This window comes from Trichosurus vulpecula, chromosome 3 (assembly GCF_011100635.1).
Source record: "Trichosurus vulpecula isolate mTriVul1 chromosome 3, mTriVul1.pri, whole genome shotgun sequence".
Taxonomy (NCBI): Eukaryota; Metazoa; Chordata; class Mammalia; order Diprotodontia; family Phalangeridae; genus Trichosurus; species Trichosurus vulpecula.
This window is the reverse complement of record NC_050575.1, coordinates 41,351,485-41,368,146: the sequence shown is the minus strand read 5'-3', so window position 1 is coordinate 41,368,146 and position 16,662 is coordinate 41,351,485. Positions and strand designations below refer to the sequence as shown.

The following is a 16,662-nucleotide window of genomic DNA, read 5'->3' as shown; positions in this document are numbered from 1 at the left end:
ATTATTAGGTTAGATTTATCCCAGGAATGCAAGTTTATTTCAGTATTAAGAAAGCCTTAATATAATAGAGCGTATTAATAAACAGGATTGAAATTACATGATTATATCTATAAGAAAAGTCTTTTGAAAAAAAAGCTTAACACATTTCTGTTAAAAACACTAAAAAAAAAATAGACATACTTTTCCTGAATACAGTGTAGTAAATAGCTACCCAAAACCAAGAACAAGCAGTATCTCCTTGCCAACACAAACCCTTCTGTGTGCACAAGTGATCCCATTCCATCCTCCTTTAGCAGTAGATTTCCCCCTTCTATCATCCCTACTCTTCCACTTCATTCTCTATCATTTGTTTTCCCACTACCTACAAACGTGCCCATGACTACCCCATCCTCAATCTTTATTTGATTTTTTCATCACCATTATCATCCTGTATCTCTCCTGCCTTTTGTGGCTAAAGTCCTTGAGAAGGCCATTTACAAGTTGCTAGCTGATGTTTTGGGGGGTGAAAGACCAACAACAAGAGCACACAGAAGGCTGCTAGTACAGATTCTTTGATCTGCTTTTCTAAGGAAAGCAACTTTAAGGGGTTAACAATCTCAATTTAATTAAATATACATATATCATTCACTTAGTTCGGGGGGAAAAGATCGGCCCCCCAGAACTTCAGGGCAAATACAAACAAATTACAAACATACATTATAAACAGAGCAAATAACACAAACCAGCCTATCCATAGCAATACATTAGTTACCAGAGAAGTACCAGCATCTGTCTGGGTTATCAAAGCTGGGGTTTTTTTTCAGCAGCTTGCCCAGAGGCTTGTTACCCTTTCAATGAGTGCACCCCCAAGAGTCAAATGCTAACCTTCCAGTATATAATACAGTTGTTCAGGGCCCTGGGGGCTCAAGGCTCACCATCCAGAGTGTGGGAAACCAGGGTGTGGGTAAGTTCCTCAGCTACCAGCACCACATTATATACAAATCAGTGACTCCCGATTGTCTTAGTACTGAGAAACAGTCCAAGACAAAAAAGATCCCAATTTACCTGCCCCATTCAAACAAAGGCCAGACTCATTAAAGGCACTTGATAGCCTTAGCATCCCAAAAGAGAAGAACAGCAAAAAATCCTGCCCTGATTACCATTACAGTACCTCCACTTCCTCTGCTCAACTTTCTAGAGTCTGGCTTCTGATCTCATCCTTCACCCAGAACTATTTTCTTCAAAGTTACCAGTGATTTCTTAATTAATAAATCCAATGCCCTTTACTCATCTTCATTCTTCTTGACCTCTCTTCAGCCTTTGATTACCCTCTACTCCATACTCCCTTCTCTCTAGGTTTTTAGGACTTGTCACTATTCTTGTTCTCTTCCTACCTTTTACCCCACACTCCTCAGCTGTCTTTGCCAAATTCAGGTCATGCCTGGTAACTCATGGTGACCCAAAGACTTCTCTCTTGGGCTCCCGTCTCTTCTCCCTCCATACTATTTCACTTAGTGGTCTCATCAGCTCCCATGGATTCAGTTATCATCTGCATGCTGATGATTCACAAATCTACTTATCCAGCCCTGACCTGTCTACTATTTTGCATCTTCAACTGCTTGTCAGACAAGTCAAACTGGATATTTCACAGACATCTTAAATTCATCACATACAAAAATTAACTCATTATCTTTCTGCTAAAACTTTCCCTCTTTCCAAACTTCCTGTGCTGTCAAGAGTACCACTATCCTCCCAACCCCTCAGGCTCACAATCTAGGTGTCATCCTCCATTCCTCACTTTCTCTGCCTACCCGTATCCAATCTGTAGGCAAAGCTGGTCAATCTCATCTTTTTAGCATCTCTCTAATTTTCCTCATCTCTTCTGATACTTCTACCACCCTGAATCAGGCCCTAATTTCCTCACGTATGGACCAATGCAGTAACCCGAAATGAATATAATGGGTCTGCCCATCAGAAGTCTCTCCTTACTTCAGCCACCAAAGTGATTTTTCTAAAGTGTAGTTGCAACCATGTCACCCCCACACACAAATACTCAACAGACTCCGGTGGCTCCATATCACCTCCTGAATCAATTACTCTTTGGTATTCTGTTGCTGTTCCTTTGTTTTTGAAGAGGACCATGAGATCAGGGAGGTGACGCCATGACATATAAGTGGATTGGATTTAAGTGAGAAAGGGCTGTGCAAAGTCACCAGCCTCACTTTCTCCTCTAGAGGTTCATACCGTGTCCCCCCCCACACACACACCACCACCACCACCACCATGCAAACCTTTCCAGTTTTCTTATATCCCCCCTCCCCCAACATGTAATCTTCAATCCATTGGTGCTGGCCTCCTTGCTATTCCTTGAACAAGGTTCTCCAGCTCTCACTTCCAGGCATTTTCACTGAATGCCCCCCCATGCCTCCTCATCATCTCCACCTCCTGGCTTCCTTCAAGTCTTAGCTAGAAATCATACCTTATATGTTGTCGCCTCCACTAAACTGAGAATTCCTCAAGGACAGGAACTATAATTTTTGTCATTCTTTGTAACCCCAGCACTGGATATGCTAGTATAGAGTAGATACTTAATAAATGGTATAGAGTAAGTACTTAATAAATGCTACTTGGCTTGATTTGACTTGATTTATTGTATAAATGGTAACTGTTGGAGGGACTTCAAGAAGATAAGGGCACTGGGACAGTGCTGGTTGATATGTAAATTGATTTGAACCTTTCTGGAAAACATTTTGAAACTATGTCCAAAAAGTTATTAAACTGTATACCCCTTGACCCAGCAATACCACTACTCAGACTTTAACTCAAGACATGAAAGGAAGAAGAAAAAGCCACATATGTTCAAAAGTATTTCTAGCAGTTCTTTTTGTTTTATTTAAGTACTAGAAACAAAGAGGTGGCTCACTGTGGTGCCCTTAAGCTGGGGAATGACTGAACAAATCACAATATAGAAATGTAAGGCAATGTTATTGCACCTTAAAAAAAGAGACAGTTTTACACAAACCTGGCAAGTCTTTTGTGAACTGTTGTAGAGTGAAATGAGCAGAACCCAGAGAACAATTTATACAATATCAACATTGTAAAGAAAAACAGTTTTGAAAAACTAAGAATTCTCATTAATACAATGACCAACCACAAAGATAAAATACACTGTCTATTTTCTGACATCAATGTGATAAACTCTCATGGTGCAAAATGAGTCATAAAATTTTATGCCTCAACCAAGTGAATGTTTGTTTTTCTTCGCTATACATCTCTTATACAAGGGTTTTAGTTTTCTTTAAGTTTTGAGGTGGGGCAGAGATGGAATAGAGATGAGGTCTACGTTTTCTAAAAGCAAAGTTTTGTGGCATAACTCTTTATTTGTTCCACTTTGAATGTGGAAATTTTTTAACTTTAATGTTTAACTTTAGAATTTTTTAATAACTTTAAATATATTTTTATATCTTATTATATTTATTATATTACTTTTCTATTTATTATATTGTATTTATCCTTTTTTCATTATTTCCCTTATATTCTTAACTTTCTTTTTCCAGATGGCTTTTGATTTGTATGGTTTTATATCATAACTCCATCATGATTGAGTATGACAACAAATTTGTAAATTAATTTAGGTATTATTATCATGAATAACAGATACCTCTACTATTGTTTGTCTTTCCTTTTTAATTTTTTTAAATTTTGAACTTAAAAAAACCAGCACTTTTCCATATGCAGAACCAAACACAAAAAGAGGGTTATATATGAAATCATGAGTCTCTACTTTCTATTGTTTCTTTATGATTATAGCATATAATAAATTCTACAAATTACATTCAAAACTCTTGCTTCTCTGTTTTTCATTGTCAGGTTCCTTATGTTTTGTTCTATTGCATTTAAAAATATTTTAGTGGCTCTCTTTTTTTTGGCATCAGTATTTTAACTGTGCTCTGTGACTGGGAGGCTGGACCACTTACTTCTACTTGCATCAATCTTCTGATCTGATCAGCATAACATAGGTCCTTAGTTAAAGGTCCCTAAGCAACAAGTGGAAGTGATCCAGCTTCCCAGTCACAGAGGGCTAGGTTTAAACAATGCAATAAAGTTTCCTCACAATTTCCATAATTGAATAAAATTTTCTAACAAGGCAGACATTGGACTAGACCCATTATTAAGTTGAAAGGGAACTGAGTTAGCTCTAGAGTTGAGTCAAGAGATAGTCAGTGTGGTTCTCTCAATTCCCACAATACCCTCAGTCGGACAGCTGTAGCACCAGTGCAATACGGTGGCTATGGCTGCTATGAATATGCCAGCGTAGTTCTGAATCGTAAAATATAACAGATCTCTTCAATGAAGGCGAAACCAAAACATTTATTCAAATACCACAAAACCAAATCCCAACACGAGAAAGCCAGATCCATCATAGCAACAAAGAAATCTATATCCATTACCAATGCAGGGGGCACCAACATCCCCAAGCCTTCCCTCTTGTTACAGCCTTCCCTCAAACAAAATCACTGCCTAGCTCTCACTCACTGCTGCTCTGTGTCTCTCCCAGCTCCATCTGCTCTGTCTCACTTCTTCTTGGTTCTGTTCTACCCCTTCCTGCTCTACCCTTTCAACAAGCTCCTCCCATCACAAGCTCATGTGACTCAAGCTTCCATGTGACTCAGACAGGTCACATGGGCCTGTTAATGAATGGGAAGATCTTCAAGCTGTATTAACAATACATTCACAATACAACAGTAAAATGAACCATCATAATGCTCATGTACAAAAATTTTGTCTCTTTGTGCACCTTGAATTCTCTACCTTTGTATTTGGAAGGTGGGTAACATTTCGGCATAGATTTTCTGGAACGTGGTTCATCATTGCATCAAAGTTCTTAAGTCTTACAAAATCATTTGTTTTTTGCAATATTATTGTCCTTATACAGGGTGTTCCTAAAGTCTGGACACATAGGAAACGTGGAGTTATTGCATCGAGTTCACGTGAATCTTAAGTGCATCAAGCTTTGCATCACAAATGATAGAAATCATATTGAAGATGTTATTTGTTAATATTCCAATTAAATAAAAATATTGTTGAAACTTTCATTCTTTTCATTTCTTGAAAATATGTATTTTTGCCTATGTGTCCAGACTTAAGGAACACCCTGTATAAATTGTTCTGTTTCTGCTTGTTTCACTCTGTATCAGTTCATACTATCCAGGGTCCTCTGCAGTCCTTTTTTTTTTTTTATAACCTATTAACATTTCATTCATAGGAAACAGTTTGTTCAGCCATTCCTTAGTTGGTGGCTGTCCTCTTATATTCTGGTATTATGCTTCTTGGTATTAACCCCTTACCTCTCCTCTATTCAACTTATTTCCCTGTTGAAGTGGATATATTTCTACACCAGACTGTCTTTGTGCATGTGTTCAACCTTCCTTTTTCAATTTTAGATAAGATTGCATCTGATGCGCACTTTCCCTATCCCAATGTCCATGTTTTTATATATTCTCAAGTGTTCCAATTATTAGAAATAGCGAGTTCTACCTCCTTCCTCCTTTCTGCACTAACATATTCCTTTTACTCTTCCTTCTCTCTCCCCTTAAAATCCTCAGAACAGAGTTATCCACCTGCCAGCCCTCTTTTTTTCTTATTTAACTCCCTTCAGTGTTCTTTGAGGACATTAAGGTTCTAAAAAGGTTTCTTCCTTTTTATTGTAGTTAGTCCTGAAACATCATACAGCTCCTTCCAATTGCTCAAGTAAATTTACTTTTCTAGTTTTCTGTGGACTCTTGTGGTTGTGTTTATATATCAGATTTCATACTCAGCTCTAGTCTTGTCAAAAATGCTTGAAATTCCTTCATGTTGCCTCTGACTAGAAGATCTAAATCTTTTATGGTTCTGAGATCTTGAAGGCTCATGAAGAATATTGTGATTAGTTATTTGGGGACTGGGGTTCCAGTTTGGAAACCCTACAATATATTGGTAATCTAAAGTCTCAGAAAATTACCTAAGGAACTTATAGGTTAAAAAATTTAACTTGTCACACAGTTGGCTTGTGTCAGAAGCAGGACTTTGACCACCAAGTCTTTCTAACTCCAAGGTCAGTCCTTTCTTTCCTATAAAGAGATACTTTTACTGGCATTACTTTTACCATTTTCCAGACAAGGAAACTAACTTGTCCGTGGTCACGTTATTAATAAGTGTTATGTGTTAGATTTAAACCCAAGATTTACTCATTCTGACTCCACCATATTATGTACTGTGCACAAAGCAGTGAGAAGAATAAGTCATACTTAGGGTACAATCCACTATTTAGCTGTTCAGGTTAGTCCTTGTTTGGGCTCCTATGTTTCAGAGTGAATGTAACTAGCAATTGTTTTTGCTTTGGCCAAAAATCCTGAGGGTCTTCCCCTCCCAGATTTATTTATTTTTTTAACTAGGTGAAAGAGGCCATTCTTTGCCTCATTTCTTGCCTAATCTTAATCATTGAATGGACTTGCCTCAGTCAAACTAAGACCTTAACTTAAAAAGGCCAAATTCTCCACTGCATCTAGGACCATCTCCAGTCGTCCTGATCTTTGTCTTGCCACTGGACCAAGAGGCTGATGACTTTGCACAGCGCCCCCTCACTTAAGTCCAATTCGCGTGCAAGTCATGGCATCACTTTCCTGATGTCATGATCCTCTACGAGAGTGGACAAACAACAACGTGTACGATGCAGCAGCTTTTTGGTTTTTTTTTTATGCTGTCCATTTAAAGTGCCATTTGAATTTTTCTTATGGAATCAGATTTAGAGTTTGAAGGGACCTTGGAAGCTATTGATTTCCACACCAAATTAAGGAAACACGCCCGGATAGGTTATGTCTTGCCTGTGGGTACAGAGGTAGCAGCAAGTAATGGAGCTGGGATTTGGCATGAAGTTGTCTGATTCCAAATCCAGTATTCTTTACACTACACTGCATTAATCATGTTAGTAGTATGTTATAAGTTTAGGAAATTTCTAAATGAACTTTATTATTTTATGGCTGAATATAAATCTGAACCGTTCTTTTTTTTTTTCTTTTTTTGCCAATCCTTTTATAGTATTCCTGGGGAAAAATGGAAAGGAAAATCTGTCACCATTCATAAGAGGTAAGGGAACTTTTTTGTTATTTTTTAAAATCTTCATTTCAGACATGATTTATTGCATGATGGTTGACTTAATTTTTTTTAAGCCTGGGAGAACAGAAATTGAGATGTAATGGCAGTATTGGAAGTGAGTTGTGGTTTCTGGTATGGTAGTGAATGTGAGTACATATGAATAAACCCACTTTCTCCTGCACCACCAGAAGACAACAAAGACACCTGGAAAAAGAGTAGTGATTTTAAAAAAAAAAAGGGAAAGAAAAGAAACCCTCATAGGAAAAAGGAGAGGAAAAACTACAGAGATGAGCAAACAAAATAAAAAGGCCCAGTACAATGAATATTGTTAAGTAATAGTGAGTAGAAATCTTCATAAGAAGTATCATCCTCATCATCATAAGTATATATAGCATTTATATAATTTCAAATAATATTTATATTATGTCATAATATTTATATAATATAGTTAAATATATAAACATATAGCATTTACTATGCAATAGCTATATATTTAAAATAGAGTGGACACAGTGCAGGAACTTTCAGATTGGCTTCTAATCACAATGAGATTTTTTTAAAGGAAGATCTGGCATTTCTAAGATTGGAATTATAAACTAACTACTAGAAGAATTAAGAAAGATGAACTTAACAATGGAGGAAAACTTAATTGAAGCTGAGTACTCTGAGGAATATAGAGAGGCTCAGACATTAGAAAAAAATAAGAAAAGGAAGAAAAATAGAGTTGAATTTTTTTAAAGTCAAAACAGAGACTCAGATTTTTATATGTCAAAGCAAATGAGCTTGGTGAAACAGTCTAAGAATTATTGGTGTCTGTGTGGTTTTCCAGCTGAACTCAAGGGAGATATGGGAGCTGGGAATAACAGGGAGGGCAGTGGGGGAAGTGGGAGGGTGGGGGAAAGACCCTGGCCAGATCCAGCACCAGCACCACAGAGATGGGGAACATGGCCACTGCCAAGAAGGTCAGTGAACTGGAATGCATGAAAGAGTTTCTAGCTAAAGCCAAAGAATTCCTCAAGAAATGGAAAATTCTTCAGCAAAGTACCATCCTGCTGGTTCCTTTGGTTGAGTGATACTTGTGAAGGAATCTGGGAACTATTTTGCTTTGAAAGTTTTTGATAAAGAGAAGGTGGTGAAGCTGAAACAGATCAAGGAATGAGAAGCATATCCTGCAGGCTGCTAACTTCCTGGTCTTCAACTAACTAGAATTTTCTTTCAAGGATAACACAAACCTATACATTGTGATGGCATATGTACCTGTGGGGAAATGTTCTTGTACTTACAATGGATCAGAAGGTTCATGCAGCCCCCTGCTTGTTTTTATGCAACCTAGATTTAACTGACCTTAAGTATCTTCACTTACTGGACCTGATTTACCAAGACCTGAAGCTTGAGAACCTTTTCATTAACCAATAGGTCTAAATCCAAGTGACAGACTTTGGTTTTGCCAAGTATGTGAAAGGCTGAACCTGGACCTTATGTGGGACTCCCAAGTACTTGGCTCCTGAGATCATTCTTGGCAAGAGTTACAAGGACCCTAGATGTCCTGATCTATGAGATAGCAACAGGGTTGTTGTTTCCCCACCTCCTTCCTACTTCTTTGCTGACCAGCCCATGTAGATATATGAAAAGATTGTCTCTGGGAAAGTATGATTCCCTTCTCACTTCAGCTCCTACTCAAAGGACCTGCTTCAGAATCTGTTCCAGGTGGACCTCATCAAAATGTTACAGGAACCTCAGGAATGATGTCTATATATTTAGGAAACTCAAATGGTTCACCACCACCAACCAGATTACCATATACCAAAGACAGGTGGAAGCTCCTTTAATACCAAAGTACAAAGGTGCAGGAGACACAAGTAATTTTAAGAATTACAAGGGACGGGGGCACCTAGGTGGCGCAGTGAGTAGAGCACTGGCCCTGGAGTCAGGAGGACCTGAATTCAAATCTGGCCTCAGACACTTGACACATGTACTAGCTGCATGACCTTGGGCAAGTCGCTTAACCCCAATTGCCCTGCCGAAAAGGAATAAAATACAGAATTACAAGGAGGAAGAGATCTGGAACTTTATCAATGAGAAGTACACCAGGGAGTTTGCTGAGTTTTAATGGTGTCCCTGGGTTCTGGTGGTTTTCTTTGGGGGTGGAGGGCAGTGCAGATTAAACAGCCAGAGGGCCCCAGAGTTCCTTGCATATTAATTTTTCCCTTGGCAGATCAGAAAGAGAAGATCTTTATAGGGTAGGGGAAGGGGGATTCAAATATTAGGTGACCCCCTCCTCACCCCTGTCCCTAACTGCTTTTCCCTCACAGTCTCACTCCAGCTGGTAGATCCCATGGCTGAGTTCCCTCCACTCTTTGCCTGACTCCATGCAAGTTTTAAATTAGTTTTATAGCCCAAATAGACCTGAACCTTCCCTCCCTCCCCGCACTCCCCCCATACCACCAGAGATCGAGCTTCTTTGCATCCCACCCCTCCTTCTGGAGTGGGAAACTTGTGCCAGGAGCCAGGCCTCTGCTTTTTTAGCTCCTTAGTGATCCCAGAGGTACTAGTAGTTGGGGCAGGGAACCAGGGGGTCCTAGGTTGGAAAAATCTCCAATCCCTAAGACTATCATAGTTGCCCATTCTTTGTTCTTTTCCTGGCGTCACCTGAGAACCTTATCTGGGGGCAGAAGGACAAACAAAGCAGTTTCTCACAAGGAGAGGCTCTCCCTGGGAGGATGCTTTAGTTAAATTGTCATGGCTTCTTTATATTTAAAAAAAATTAAATATTACTGAAGTTATGCTTGCCTTCCCTCCTAACTCTTTCCCACTTTACCTCGCTGTCTCAAATACACTATAATGTGTCTGGATCAGCCTAGGTCAGAGGCTCTCAAGCTTTTAACCTCTGAAATCTTAGCTGATGGTTTTGAGCTGGGGATGAGGATTTCTTACTATAGTTCTCAACCAGAGAGTTGTGGGAATAATTATGGGATCTCCTTTAGGGGTGTCCTGCCAAGTTTGAAAGAGCCCTGGCCACTTTCAGCACTCCCCTGCTCCCAGTGGTCTCCCTTCCCATAATCAGCTTTACTACCTCCATATCTTCCCTACTTCCCAGTTTTTGCCCACTTAGGGTGTTAGGACATTGGGAAAAAACATTTCCTACCCCATTCAAGCAGGCTGGTTTGTGATCCATGCCAAAGAAGGCTTCCTAGGAATCCCTGGGGCACATTTCCTTCATATTAGCCATTCTTATCTATAGACTTTTCATGTACAGCCACTAACTTTCCATTCTGTCTGTGTGTCACTCCCCAGAATCAGGTTAGCAGATGTAGCCCATACTGGGTGAGAAAAAGGGGACTGAGAGAAAGGAAAGAGGAAATGCCACAGCTTCAAGGTGGAGACCTTCCTTTTGCCCTGAGAATGCCAATTTTTATTCACCTGATAACCTCACCAGCATTTCACATCCCTAGAAGCACCCTCCCATCTGGCTTGACTGGTAGCTACCCATCACTCCTCCTACTGACCCCTTGTTGAGGCATCTGAATTACCATAATTTACTGCCCCCTACCCCTCTCAGAAGTAGCTCAAGTGGAAAGCAGTCCACTTCTTACCACCCCCTTTCTCTTTTTTCTTTCTCTCAGTTTTTCCCTATCCCTGAAGAACTTCATAGACCTAGAGTAGGTGTGGGGAGTAAGGGGTGTTTGAATCTATGTGATTTGAAGAAAATTGTTTCAACATTTTTAAAACCTTTACCAACAAAATTTTGTTAAATTTTTTTAAAGAAGAACAATTGGTGTCGGGAAAAACACAAAGCAACAAAGAATCTGAATACCATATTACCAAAAATAATAATAAAAGAAAACTGCCAGGAAGCATTGAAAAAAGTAAAAAAATTCTTATAGCTACATGTTACCATGAATCAAAAGGCATTTTATAAAGCACTGACTATGTGCTGGCCACTGTGCTAGAGTATACAGGACAAAAAATAAAATGGTCCCTACATTCATTGCCTGGGAAAGAAAACATACCTATAAATGTAAATACATAGAGAATAGAACCTAGTGGTGCAAGGGACTTTGCTAGGCATGTTACAAAATAGCTCATTTAATCTTGACAATAACCCATGCTATCATTATTCCATTTTACACTTGAGGAAGCTGAGGCATATAGAAGTTAAGTGATTCGTCTAAGGTCACATGGCAAGTGAGTATCAAAGGACAAATTTGAACTCAAGTCTGCCAGCACCAAGTTGAGGGTGTTGAGTAGAAGGTAATCTTTTACTTGTGTTTTGAAAGAAGTGAAGAATTCACTGAGATGGTGAGGAATGGAGGTATTCCAGGCGTGGGAGACAGCCAGTATAAAGGCACCAAGATGAAAAATGTACTTCTGTGAGTAAGGAACTGAGAGAAGACCAGGCCGAAGAATAAAGAAAGGAGAGCAATATATGCTGAGGCTGGAGAGATAGTCTAGAGTCAACTTCTGAAGAGCTTTAAAAGACATAAAGTTTTTTAATCTGAGAGGCAATAGGGAGTCCCCTAGATTTTATTCAGTAGAGGAATGAAGTTGTCAAAAGTGTACTTAAGGAGCAGGACTTTGACAGCTATTTGGAGTAGTGAAACACTAAAGGCAAGGAGACCAATTAGAAAGCCATTATAATAGTCCAGGCAAGAAGTGATGAGTTCCTGAACTATGTGTGGCTATGTGAGTATAGAGAATTATTCTGGCATAAGAGATGTTGTGGAAGTAGAAATGACAAGACTTGAAAATTGATTATGTTTGTAAGATTGGGGATCATGGACAATTTTGAAGTTATAATCTGGTAGACTGGAAGAATGATGGTACCCTTTATAGAAATAGGGAAGTTTGAAAATGTGAAGGTTTGGGGATAAGGAAAGATAAATTCTATTTTGGTCATGTGTTAGAAATGCCTGTAGGACATCCAGTTTGAAATGTTCAGTGAGCAGTTGCTGATGCTGGATTGGAACCTAGGTGAGAGATGGAGGGAGGATGGATATGAGTTATTTGCTTAGAGATGGCACTTAAATCTCTGGATATTGAAGAGGTCTCTCAGAAAAGAGAGAAGTAGGTCTGTGATAGTGTTGAGATACTCTCAAAGTTAGAAGGCACAGTCTGGTTGATGGTCCTGCAAAGAAGACTTAGAAGTAGTCAGACAGGTAGGGAATTAGGAAAACCCCACAGAGGGAAGATATCCAAGAGCAGGTAGTCAACACAGTCCAATACAGCTGATAGATTGAGAAGGATGAAAACTGAGAAAATAACACTATAGTAACTGGAGAAAACAAGTTGTAATGAAGTTGGAAATCACACTGGAAAAGGTTGAGGAGGGGGCAGTTTCCAGACTGCTCCACCCACAATGGGCAAAGACAATTTAGGAAGTCAGTAGGAAGACTGTTGGACCTGGGTGAGAGAAGGGTAATGTCTGGCCCCAACCCTGGGGTAGTGGAGGTGGTGGCAACAGCAGGGGCTTTGTAGTGGCTGCTTCTGGAGCTCTGGGCCCACAGATGGGGGCAGATCAAGTGGTTGATCAGAGCAGAAGTGCAGGGATCTCTTTGCTGTTGCTGAGGCAGGATTCTCTTGCTTCTATCTGGGTCACAGTCCTGGTTGGCAGTCCTTGGGGGATGTGGAGGGAGCTCTGGTGTGGTAGAACTTGTGGCAGCTCTGGAGAGGTATTCCTCCTGGTAGTTGCACGGTGGATGAGAGTGCTTGAGGTCACTCATAGACCAGAGCACAGGCCAAGAGAGGAGTGAACATTTCTCGTTGGATCATACCACATCAGAAGAACTGAAAATTTACAAATTGCCCAGAAGTAGCTCTGAAAACAGCAATGCAAAACCCCTGAAGCTTGGGACAGAGCACTCTCCACTCAAGAAGGAGTCATAGCCTGACAAAGAGCTCAAAAGTCAAGTAATTAGCTGGGAAAATGAGCAGACAACATAAAAGGACTCAGACTGTAGAATCTATCTTTGGTGACAGAGAAGATCAAAACATACAGCCAGAAGAAGACAACAAAGTCAAAGACCCTACATCAAAAGCCTCCAAGAAAAATATGAATTGGTCTCAGACCATGGAAGAGCTCAAAAAGGATTGGGAAAATCAAGTAAGAGAAGTAGAGGAAAAATTGGAAAGAGAAATGAGAGTGATACAAGAAAATCATGAAAAATGAGTCAATACCTTGCTAAAGGAGACCTAAAACAAATACTGAAGAAAATAACATCTTTAAAAATAGACTAACCCAAATGGCAAAAGAGATCCAAAAAGCCAATGAGGAGAATGCCTTAAAAGGCAGAATTAGCCAAATGGAAAAGGAGGTCCAAAAGATCACTGAAGAAAATAATGCCTTAAAGGTTAGAATGGAGCAAGTGGAAGCTAGCGACTCTGTGAGAAAAAAGGAAATTATAAAACAGAACCAAAAGAATGAAAAAAATGAAAGACAATGTGAAATATCTCATTGGAAAAACCATTGACCTGGAGAATAGATCCAGGAGAGATAATTTAAGACTTATTGGACTACCTGAAAGCCATGATCAAAAAAAGAGCCTAGATAATCATCTTTCAAGAAATTGTCAAGGAAAACTGCCTGGATGTTCTAGAACCAGAGGGTAAAATAGAAATTAAAAGAACCCACCAATTGCCTCTTGAAAAAGATCCCCAAAGGAAAACTCCTAGGAGTATTGTCGCCAAATTCCAGAGTTCTCAGGTCAAGGAGAAAATATTGCAAGCAGCTAGAAAGAAACAATTTGAGTATTATGGAAACACAATCAGGATAACACAAGATCTAGCAGCTTCTACACTAAGTGATCAAAAGGCTTGGGATATGATATTCCATAGGCCAAGGGAGCTGGGATTAAAACCAAGAATCACCTACCCAGCAAAACTGAGTATAATACCTCAGGGCAAAAAATGGATATTCAGTGAAATTGAGGACTTTCAAGCATTCCCAGTGAAAAGACCAGAGCTAAATAGACAATTGGACCTTCAAATACAAGAATCAAGAGAAGATGAAAAGGTAAACAGGAAAGAGAAATCATAAATAGGACTTACTGAAGTTGAACTGTTTACATTCCTAAATGGAAAGATGATATTTTTAACTCATGAGACCTTTCTCAGTATTAGACTGGTTGAAGGGAATGTACAAGTACATACATACAGAGGACACAGGGTAAGTTGAATATGAAGGATTATGTCTAAAAAATTAAAATTAAGGGGTAAGAGAGGAATATATTGGGAGGAGGAGAAAGGGAGAGATATCTCACATAAATGTGGCAAGAAAAAGCTGTTATAATGGAAGGGAAGAGGGGTAGGTGAAAGAGAATGAGTGAACCTTACTCTCATTGGATTTGGCTTGAGGAGGGAAAAACATACACTTTCAATTGGGTATCTTACCCTACAAGAAAGTAGGGGGGAAGGGGATAAGGAGGGGGGTTGATGGAAGGGAGGGAAGATTGTTGGAGGAAGTAGTAAAAAGCAAACACTTCTGAAAAGGGACAGGGCCAAAGGAGGAAATTGAAAAAAGGGAGACAGGGTAGGATAGAGGGAAATATAGTCAGTCTTTCACAACCTTACTATTTTTTTTTTTTAATTGAAGAGGCTTTTTATTTGCACATGTACAAATTAAAACTCATTTTTTCTGTATTCAAATGCCATATATAGGCTTGAGAGGGTGTTTTGGTGTTTACTTTAAAAATAATTTTTATTATTTAAATTTATTTATTTAACATATTTAGTTTTCAGCATTGATTTTCACAAGAGTTTGAATTACAAATTTTCTCCCCATTTCTACCCTCCCCCCCACTCCAAGATGGCATATATTCTGGTTGCCCCATTCCCCAGTCAACCCTCCCCTCTATTATCCCACTTCCCTCCCATCCCCTTTTCCCTTCCTTTCTTGTAGGGCAAGATAAATTTCTGTGCCCCATTGCCTGTGTATCTTATTTTCTAGTTGCATGCAAATACTTTTGAAAAGGGACAGGGTCAAGGGAGAAAATTGAATAAAGGGGTACAGGATAGGAGGGATCAAAATATAGTCAGTCTTTTACAACATGAGTATTGTGGAAGAGTTTTACGTAATGATACACGTGAGGTCCATGTTGAATTGTTTGCCTTCTTAGGGAGGACGGATGGGGAGGGAAGAGGGGAGAGAATTTGGAACTTTTAAAAGCAGATGTTCAAAAAAAAAAGTTGGTTTTGCATGCAACTGGGAAATAAGATATACAGGCAATGGGGAATAGAAATCTATCTTGCCCTACAAGAAAGTAAAGGAAAAGGGGATGGGGGGGAGTGGGGTTACAAAAGGGAGGACTGACTGGGGAATGAGGCAATCAGAATATATGCCATCTTGGAGTGGGAAAGAGGGTAGAAATGGGGAGAAAATTTGTAATTCAAAATCTTGTGGAAATCAATGCTGAAAAAATATTAAGTAAATAATAATAAATAAAAATAAAGATGAAAAATATTTTTAGGCCATAGGGAGGCTGAGGTATGGATTAAATAAAAGGCTGAAAAGCAAAAAAAAAAAAAAAAGAATAGCCATTCCCCAATTGAGATGGTCAAAGGATATGAATAGGAAATTTTAGGGGAGGAAACCCAAACTATCAATAACTATATTTCTAAAAATGCTCCAAATCACTAATAAAGAGAAATGCAAAATAATGGAATTCAAGTGTGTGAGATTGGCCAAGATTTTTTCTTGAATTTTTTTTATTTCATCATTTCTTTTTTTATTTAATATCTTTAGTTTTCAGCATTAATTTTCACAAGAGTTTGAATTACAAATTTTCTCCCCATTTCTACCCTCCCCCCCACTCCAAGATGGCATATATTCTGATTGCCCCATTCCCCAGTCAACCCTCCCTTCTTTAACCCCTCTCCTCCCCATCCCCTTTTCCCTTACTTTCTTGTAGGGCAAGATAGATGTTTATGCCCCATTGCCTGTATGTCTTATTTCCCAGTTGCATGCAAAACACCTTTTTTTTTTTGAACATCTGCTTTTAAAACTTTGAGTTCCAAATTCTCTCCCCTCTTCCCTCCCTACCCACCCTCCCTAAGAAGGCAAGCAATTCAACATAGGCCACATGTGTATCATTATGCAAAACCCTTCCCACAATACTCATGTTGTGAAAGACTGAATATATTTTGCTCCTTCCTATCCTATCCCCCTTTATCCAATTTTCTCCCTTGACCCTGTCCCTTTTCAAAAGTTCATTTTTGATTACCTCCTCCCCCATCTGCCCTCCCTTCTATCGTCCCCCATTTTTTATCTCCTTCCTCCTTCTTTCCTGTGGGGTAAGATACCCCATTGAGTGTGTATGGTATTCCCTTCTCAGGTCAAATCCGATGAGAGCAAGATTCACTCATTCCCCCTCACTTGCCCCCTCTTCCCTGCCAACAGAACTGGTTTTTCTTGCCACTTTTATGTGAGATAATTTACCCCATTCTATATCTCCCTTTCTCCCTCTCTCAATATATTCCTCTCTCATCCCTTAATTTGATTTTATTTTTTTAGATATCATCCCTTCATATTCACTCCTGTGCCCTCTGTCTATATAT

At 39.3% G+C, this 16,662-nt stretch overlaps 1 protein-coding gene and 1 pseudogene across 3 annotated transcripts in view; both read left to right on the top strand.

Moving 5' to 3' along the window:
• LOC118841751 (protein only RNase P catalytic subunit) overlaps positions 1-16,662 on the top strand; it is a 73,609-nt gene that overhangs the window by 15,990 nt on the left and 40,957 nt on the right. For all 3 annotated transcript variants that reach the window (XM_036749340.1, XM_036749342.1, XM_036749341.1), the window contains exon 3: positions 7,057-7,104. In XM_036749340.1, coding sequence (XP_036605235.1) covers positions 7,057-7,104 — 48 coding nt within the window. The remainder of the gene's footprint in view (positions 1-7,056; positions 7,105-16,662) is intronic.
• Positions 8,058-8,998, top strand: LOC118841124 (annotated as a pseudogene).